Source organism: Oryzias melastigma, linkage group LG15, assembly GCF_002922805.2.
Source record: "Oryzias melastigma strain HK-1 linkage group LG15, ASM292280v2, whole genome shotgun sequence".
Lineage (NCBI taxonomy): Eukaryota > Metazoa > Chordata > Actinopteri > Beloniformes > Adrianichthyidae > Oryzias > Oryzias melastigma.
This window is the reverse complement of record NC_050526.1, coordinates 25122533-25131903: the sequence shown is the minus strand read 5'-3', so window position 1 is coordinate 25131903 and position 9371 is coordinate 25122533. Positions and strand designations below refer to the sequence as shown.

General features: G+C 39.9%; 1 protein-coding gene across 31 annotated transcripts in view; it reads right to left on the bottom strand.

Moving 5' to 3' along the window:
• The window catches only part of LOC112161706 (neurexin-1a), a 247571-nt gene that overhangs the window by 80538 nt on the left and 157662 nt on the right, over positions 1-9371 (bottom strand). For all 31 annotated transcript variants that reach the window (XM_036215421.1, XM_024297065.2, XM_024297074.2 and 28 more), the window contains one exon: positions 7286-7467. In XM_036215421.1, coding sequence (XP_036071314.1) covers positions 7286-7467 — 182 coding nt within the window. The remainder of the gene's footprint in view (positions 1-7285; positions 7468-9371) is intronic.

Sequence of the window (9371 nt, the reverse complement as noted above, 5' to 3'; positions counted from 1 at the left end):
CCGGGGAGTAATTCAGTGTAGAACCGCCACTGCATGGCAATATAGCTCTGTATGAGGCAAGCCCATAATGTATTGATGTAAAGCTTTGACAATGACAAGCTGTAGTCACTATGATTTGTTACACTAATAAAAGTGAAGACACTGTTTCATCCTGCCCTCTCAAATACACATACACATCGCCCTCTTCATGGACCACTTGGCTTTTCCATGGCAAAGAGCTCGAACAAATTGAGAAATGATTAGAATTGAAAGATGAGTAATGGTGACTCTAACGGTGCCCCTTCTCAATATGGAGCGGATAAGATTTGATTCTTTGAGGTCAGGTGCATCATCAGAGTGGAGTGGCTGTCTCGACAATGGCTAAAACAGACAGAAGGCCGACTTTTGCCACAATCATTTTCGCCCAACATAAAATCAATACACTTACCAGCACTATAACCATGCTATTATCACTATTCATGAACAATTATGGGACACATGCTGCATGATGGTGAGGATTTGGGAAATACAACCAGATTTACTGATATGTCTCTGTCCTTCCACATCAATAAGAGAAACCTCATGCAGTGGAGCTAACCAATCTGTTTTTTTTTGTGTTGTCTTCTTATAAGGCAAGTCAAAACTGATCAAATAGTGAGAATTAAATGAAAGAACAGAATTTCTGACTCCTAACTTTGTACATTTTCTAAGACATAGGGATTATAAGTATTTAAATTTGTAGAGATTTTTTTCAATAATCTGTTAGAATTTAAGATATGTGCTACACAAACACAAATGCTGTGTTTTACCTTCAGATCCCAGTTAATTAAAGTGGAAAAGGTTGGTAAGATTTTAATGAGGGATTGTAAGTTAGTTATCTATGTTGTTTTATGTTTGCAGGTCTTTACAATAAACAGCTTTTAATGGACATTTCACCCAACAATTCACAACATCTAAACCAATATCCTTATTCTTCTTAGCTTTAAACAACTACTCTTCTATATATTTTGTGGCCATATGTTTATACATCGTTTATTTCATGTATATGATAATATAACTCCCTCATGCAACAATGCACTTTCTCCACTAAGAGACAAAACAATAAGCAATCTAAAAGTTAAAACACTTTGAAAGATGGATTTTTTTCCCTACTTCCATTTCTTCCAAAAACAAATTAAAATTTCCTTTAAAATTTCACCAGAAATACAATTTCACATTGACACCAATGCACGTCAAAGTACTTTTTCTTCATTTAAGTGAGTCATACTTCATGTGCAGTTTCAAGTAAATGACATACTTCTTTTCAAACTCAAGATCTGCTATTATAAAATGTGTCTTTTTAGTCCCAACGGCATTGTCATGAATGCCTTTTATTTTCTCTCACATCTCCATTGGAAGTTGCAGAAAATGGAGTTGCAAGTGCAACAGCATTTTTGAGAAAGCTTTTACGATTCAAAAACCTAATACAACTAAAATGTTGTTGCTAGTTATGAAACTGCCTAAAATGTGTATTATTTCCACGGCACCAAGTCCAGTCATGTACTGGGATTGTTGCTAAGGCAACAGCACTTAAAAGTGGAGTGGAGAAAAATTGGGTATCAAAACCAGGAGGTGACAAGAAAAAAAAATGATAAATATGTGTCTATAAATGTGCTACACCCATGAACACGTAACCAGGATTAATAACTTTAGTTGTTTTAAATGTTCTGCTTTAGCATACACTGTAATAACACTACCTGTCAGTTACTCGAGAAGTCTGTTAAAAGCCGTCTGATGTGACTTGACTTAGCAACACAAAGGGCTGTACATCAGTGGAGCCCTGCGAGTATTGCATGCGAGTCTGCTCAGTCTGTGTGCAGGCTAAGTGTGAGAGGTAATTAGTGACCCCAACAGTGGTAGTGGATGAAGAGAGGATCTCCTCCCTGGGCAGGTGTTTTAATAGGAGTATGGGGGATAGCGTGAGACTGGTCCTCTCAAGAGATGTGCAGCTTCTCTCTCAGGTAACAATTTAACAAGTAGCGTTAAATTAGACTGTGCTGTATTCACTTAATGAAGCACAGCATTTTGAATAAAAAGATTCCTCCAAGAGATGTGAATTGCAAAAATATGACATTTTATTTCTAGAAAATAGAGATATTCCAACAGTGGCCCTGTGTTCTCTATTCTTTAGCCATTTTACATGATTAATAGGGTAGAGAACAGGAGTTGAAACTGCAATTAAAGGTGTCTTCCATCAGAAAAAGCACCCCTTCTGGTAGTCAGCTAAAGGAGGACCGAAGGGAGCAATGCACCACTAAGTCATTATTTCTCCAGCATCCTCTCTGCTCTGTGGAATATATTAGCTTCACATTGTTGCTGTCTTAGCTTACGCCTTGACTGCTTGTTTTTTTAAAGGGATGCACGCAATTAGAGGAAGGGAAGAAGAAAGTGCTTCAAACACTCCCCAACCCCCACACAAAGATTGCGCACCAGCACAAAACAAGCTTGGTGGGCCCCTCGGGGCCCTTCTTGAGACTATGGAGAGCCACTCATAGTCATTGTCACTGCTGTTCATTGACAACAAAAAGAAGAAAAACAACTACAAAGCCTCACTTTTTCTAGGTAAAGACTTCCTAAAAATGTGCAGATAGATTTCCAATAACAGACATCCGGCATTGTTAGTGAGGCGCAATAAATGGTATTCTACTTCCCTTTTAGAGAATAGGATAGTATAACTGCATGAGAGGAAAATTTACCTCACCTTTTAATGTGCTGTGGCAAAATTATTGCAAATTCAACTCAAGTGAGAAGCGTAAAGTGGGATCCTCTAAATGTTCTTTTAGGTTTTGCTGCATTGCATCATAAAATTGCTACACAACTGACTTTATGGGTGGATATGGGATGTATTTGGGCAAAAAATTGACAAAATTTTAAGATTGTTGACCACTTGGTGAGCCTGTGCAAATGTTATTTTTTTTATGGGCAACAGGTCTTTGCGGATACTTCCAAGTACACACAAGGGTAGGTAAGAGTACAACACAGGCATGTCGGAAAATTTTTCCTTTTTCCAACCCCTCAAATGCTGAGCAAGAGGCCCATTGGTGGTGGTCCAAGTGGTAAGTGTGGGCTCCTCACGTGCAGCCTGACCCTGAGGTCACGTGGCTAGCGTTACTGCTCAGGTACGATGCGGGAACGGTCTAGCTACAGCAGATGGCTCATATTGGCTACTGGATGGCTGCAGCCACAGTCTCTGCTACCAACCTTGCAAAACTCAGAACTCACGTAGGTTCACGCGATCAAATTTATATAGGAAGTACCAGTAATCCCCCCTTATTCGCTGTGGTTCAGCTGCGGTGTCCGATGAAAATTCGAACCCAACAAAATGGATTTGCAGCGCCGCAGAGGCCAGATTGTAGAGGTCAAATGCAATCATCTCCAGTGGGATTTCCTCTCGCACTTTTAAAGTTATGCAAAGACTGCAACGCTCGCACCGGCGCTATAACGCTAGCTATGTGAGCCCAGGGTGACTGTTAGTAATGAGGACAGAGTATAGTTTGTGTGGGTGTCCTACAGGTATTTACGTATCACAAGTACAGTGTGGCGTAAGGACACTTTATAATGGCATCACCAGTACATTGTAAGTGCAAGATTTTAATTAGTCTGACAAATACTTTGCAATTTATTTACCACATGCACAATAATGGTATGTTCCATTTTCATGACGTCCCTCCAGGTGGCTGCATGAGCCTCAAGGGAACAGCAGAACACACCTGCCCTCTCCTAAAAGGTTCGGTCCCACTGGCTTTCACGGCCATATCACTGCTGGGGCACGGAAGAACCCCGTGGTACAGACGCTATTAGCAATGGACTGGCAGTGCAACAGCCGAGATGAGGCAGTGGAATAGCGCATACACGCGGTACAGTATTTGGCCGCCGTTACACGCTGAAAAAATGTTTAAACTCCACATGCGGGTGACTACGTGTGGTACCAGTGGCACAGTCATGCAACGACAGTGGAACAGCAGTTTCAGTGCGAGATCGGGCCAAGGAACAAACGCCGGCACATGCGCTTGGACGCCGAAATTCCACGTTCGTGCACGACTGAAGTACGGCCTTTCCCCGGCCGGTCTGCGTTTGAACCACTGCTTACAGCATCTTTTTAGCGGCTGAGTGCGGGAGGACGTGCTTACACGTGATTAAGCAGTGCTCTGGCAGTGGAGTGGCATTGGAACTGACTCTAGCGTCTGCATTACTGCTATTCCACGAACATGCATAAAGTTAGCGCATCTAAGCGCGTGTGGCAGATTCTCCAATTTTTTTAACCACGATATGGCCGTCAAATCCTGTGGGACCGGGCCTTAAGATTTGGCCGCTCTTCTCCACAACAACCCAAAAACCTACAGCACCCTCATGGGTCATCATGTCCTTCCCCGTTATTGGTCTATGTGACTAAGGCATAAAGTTTATTACAGTCCTTATTTAACTAAATTATGATGAAAATCTCTCCCTTGATTTGATTTTAAGATAGAGAGTTATTAATAACTACTTCTACGTCTCTGTAGTTGTGTACAGATGAGACTTATTCATGTGGGACATTTGTACATGAGGCCTCATGAATATGCTTCACCTCAGAAAACCTGAGAGAGCTTGTGGGGAACCATCATATCCGGAGAATCAGCAGGAATATGATTATGAATCTTCCATGAGCGCTATAGTAACAAGCATGAGGATTGTTGTACATTTGATGGCTGGCTGACTCTGCAGTCATTGTCTTTATCTGGAATGGACAGGAGATGGAGGGTAGCTCTGCGATTCCTGTGAGATGCATTTAAATTACGGTCCCCGCGTATTACTCTGAAAATTCTCACTTAAGAGTGTGAGTTGAGATGGCGTCCTTCAAGGCCTGCTGGGTTTCCTGTCATCGTGAAATGGGAGCAGAGATTAGAGGGGGAGGGATGTAGAGGATGGAGCAAGGGGGGGGGATAAATACTAAATTCTGTTCTAATCCCATCTCATACAGCTAGAGATACACTCCTTACGACATTTCTGCTCAGAGCTGAAGTAAGTGAAAGAGATAATAAAAGCATGAATAGAATTCAGCCTCAAAATGCTTTAGAAAAGGAAAATAGCTGTTGGTCTGCCACAGACTTTAATGTTTGACATCATAAAAAGGCAAATCAAACCAAGTATTGTAGTACAAGTGAGGCGTAGTTCCAATGAATTTCTAGCTCAAACAGGGAATGGATCCTCAAATTATTTCATGTTTTGGTGTGACTTATTGTGGGTACATGGTTTTTGCAGGTGACTAGCTGAGTGTGGCTGTTCTTGCAGTAGATGGAACGCAGAGTGGCAGTTTTGCACAGCTCATTGTGTTTAATGGAGTGCATTAAAATACGACTTTTCCATTTTAATTAATGGGGAGATGACAGAAGCGTGGAACGCATATCCAGAGGGTTTGTATCATAAGTAATTCAGTTTCATTAAATATTGTGATTTGAGATTATACTGTTTTTCTGTTAGACTGCAGTTTAACACATGGGGGAAGGAGGGGAGGAGGTTCTAATAAATGTCACTAACATTCAGTAAAATAGCATCAAGTTAAATTATAAAACTCTTTACAAACAGTTTAATTAGTCAATTTGATTCCTAAAATGTGCTGAAAATGTGTGAGGATTAAATTCACAATGTAAAGATTAATAGGTCAATGTTTTCCTGCCATTACATTGCAATAAATATGAATTTAACTGGATTTGACGGTGTCCTAAAAAAAGGAAACGACTCAAATCAATCCCCTACCAACATTTTTGCTTTTTTTTTTCACTGCTTACCATTAAAATGCAGCATTTCACTAAGCCCTGAGATTACTGTGTAAAGCTAAATAAACAAAAGGAAGCGTTCACAGTGACTGCTAATGTAAAAGAGGAGGGGATTCTTGTAACCCGACCACCCCAACATAGGAATATGCTTTATCAACATTTTTATCCCATAAAATGGCTGCAGCTCTGTTTTTTTTTTTTTTTCCAACAGCAGCGTGTATCTGCAGTAAGCTGCATGTTCTGACTCACTGTAACCTGCATGTGAAGACTTGCAGATAATAAATAATGCTTACAGCAGTGTTTGAAGAAATTCACCAGAACCCATTTTAGATGACAATAAACCATGAATACCTCCATGATGTCAAAGTTAAATACAATTAAAAAGAACTTAAAAATGGGTGACTTGTATTTTAGTTTGTTAGCACAGCCAGAGTGCAAAACCATGTTGAGCTATGTAAATCATAAATGAGGAGATTTTTTCATCGCACATATACCAACAGTCTATGTTGGTAAGGTTTGCTATTTTATCACTTCTCCTGTGTTTTTTTCAAGCAAGTGGAAGGCAGCCCAGAAAGCAGCAGCAGCACGTTTGAGGATCAGAGGAAAGCATTTGCACATCTGAGCAAGCACATCTGTCTTTTATAATCATGCTCCGAGTTGTGTTCTTTGGAGCAACTTGTTTGCTCTCAAGTCAGGGTGAAACCTGTCAGAGTGTCCAGTTTTTCAAGATTATTGGGTTAAACTAGTTAACTTCTTGGCCCAAGAGGAGCTTAGATTAAGGTTGAAAACTGCTTGTCCTATTGTGCACTTACTGTATACATATAACTTCAAGAACAGTTCTTTGTTTGTGTGTTTTGGTCTGAAGCTCTCCTTTGTGTGTGCAAGTTCCTGAGTGCTCCTGGCCAGCATTAGCGTTGCTGTCAGCGAGCAGAGCTGCAGAGTGGAAGGTCATGTGGTAGCCAGCAGAATTATGTCCAGGTCACAGATGTACTGTGTGCAACCTGCCCTTATTACTGCACCATTTTCCTCTGCTTGTGGAGCACACACATAGGTGCCATCGCACAGTTGAGAGAAGGTGTGCAAACACAATCCCATTCTCGCCATACAAATTTACATACTGTGCTGCATTAGTGGCGCTTGTGTGAGAAATGTGAGAATAAACCTTTTTACCAATGCAAACTGAGTTCAAAAACATAAAATCTCTGAAAAACTGCTTTCACATTTCTTCTGTTCAACTTCAAAAATGACATCTTAAATACTGTGATTAATGTACCTAAGTTACTGAAACCAGTGATTTATGAACCTGACAGCTTTTTCCCAGAGCTGTGTTGGTGCGGATCAGTTTGATTTGGCTAACAGTCATAAAATAACTCACCAAGAGCTATTTGACTTGGAGTTTTGCTTCAAGTAAGTGCATATTTGCTTCAGAAAAGTATGTGACTTTCAATAACGATGAACATTTCCATTCCAAGTCAAAGCACGCTCAAAAAAGTCAGATGTTTTCAACTTACAATGTGGAGCTTTAAGAAGTCTCCAAGTCCGGAGGAGCTGTCCACCCTCACTAGGACAGCGTCCTTCAAGTGTGTGCTGAAACCAATGGCGAGCCGATCTGCCCTTGTGCTCGGACGGTCATTTGGGGGCCAGGTGTACGTGATCAGTCCACCGTCTCGCCCAAAAATGTATGTAGTTCCCGCTAAAAAATTATAAGGAAGAAAAAGAGAACAAATTGTTATAAACTCAACACAAAAAAAGCCATTTGGAAATGAATAGGGTAATTCCAAACATAACATTATAACATAACAAGAAGGTTTTGATATCATCTTTGCTACAAGTGTTTTATTGTGCTTAGCAATGAATGACTGAATAACGCAGCCTTTTTGAACAGCTCTCAGCCTCAAGAGTTGAAGTACACTCATCTCAAATTACGAGAAGAAAATCTAGTAAAAGTGAAAAGACAGGTATCAGTGCCACTTTCCTCATAACGCTTCACAGTTACTCCGTATACTTCCTGTTTCACATTTGGAGGGAAGACACACCATTGAGAGCTCGCAATCTTGCAGCCGCGTCCCCTGTGCCCAGGTAACCGGCAAGCTAAACAGGCACCTCCTCATCACTCGCTCTTCATTAGCAGCCTCAAAGCACACAGCAGCATTATTGAATGAGTGTTCCAATTATGCTTTTCTTGTAACCTCCACACAAGCCATTTCCTGTCTTTCTGCATTAAGTCATTGTTTGTAGCAGCTTTCTGAAAGGTTAAATCGGGACATTTGAATGAAAGAGTGTTCGTAATGTCAGCTATTGAGCAACACTGCGGCACTGAAAGAGAAGCGGAGTCAAACTTAAAAACAAGCCCTCCTATGAGTTTAAAGAGGTGAGTTTGTGTTAGGACACTGAAAGCATGACTCAACAGTATTTAAAATGAGAGAAAAATATGTGCAAGTGGGAATTAAATGAAAAAATGGATGCTGTTTTCTGATTAACATAAAAAAGCAGCCATTTTTATGATGTATTGGACAAAAAGCTGCAATGATTTGTTAAACATTCACGTGTAAATGTGAGCAACAGGGAGAGACAGAGTGAGCTAATATTCAACAGGGCAGGGAGGTAAACAGCTTTAAAATGAACAATACATTATAAATCATTCTCGACTGTAATTCCAATATTTTCCTGTAAACGGGTTTACAAGAATATAAAACTATCGATAAATTTTACATTTATTTTCATAATGATGCCTTCGTCCCCTCGGTTTTTCATCATTGCGCTGTGATAAAAATGTCACACCATTCAGATTCCATTCCCTCATTTGACTCAATGACACTGTCAGCCATTAGCGGAAAAGAATAGCGTCATTAATTAACGATAATGACAATAATGATTATGAAATGATGTTGGGACATACATATCTATGACCGGATTTATTGTTTCATAAAGCGTAATTCGCATTTGTAAAAGCTAATGATGATAACACTGTAAGCATTTTAGTTTTTCTAATGGATAAAACCCCATGCAGCTTGATGACTTGACAAAGAAAAAGACATTAGATTTGAAGAGGGGACGTTTCTTGTTCAAGAAGTCGGGAAAATACAAAAAACAAAGTTATCTTGTTTGGTTGGTGTGGATCTGATGCATCCAACAGTAATTTCTAAGTCATGCAGCGCACACAGGACTGTGGTCATCATCCCTCGAGCCATATAACACTTACTCCACGCTTCATATTATCATCATTAAGTGCTTTTAGACTATGTTAGCATCAGAACACACTGTATCCTTAAGCAGTTCTTTTCTTTAGAGTATCTTGATATGATTTGACATCATCTTTATAACACTAACGCTTATTTACTCTCCTTCTACTGTTCTTACTCAGTTTTCCCTAAAACCATTACTATTACTTTATTTTGTGGACTGTAGTCCTTTGAAAATATGACTAATTAACAAAATCTTTAAATGGTTACAATATTTATGCAATAATTGGGAACCAAAATGTCTAAACTAACACTACAAAATGTAAAGCTAATATTGATATTTATTTTTTTAACTTGAGCTGGAGGGGTTTGAGGGTTGCTTTTAGACTAAATGCAGTTTCTGACGCTGTGGTGA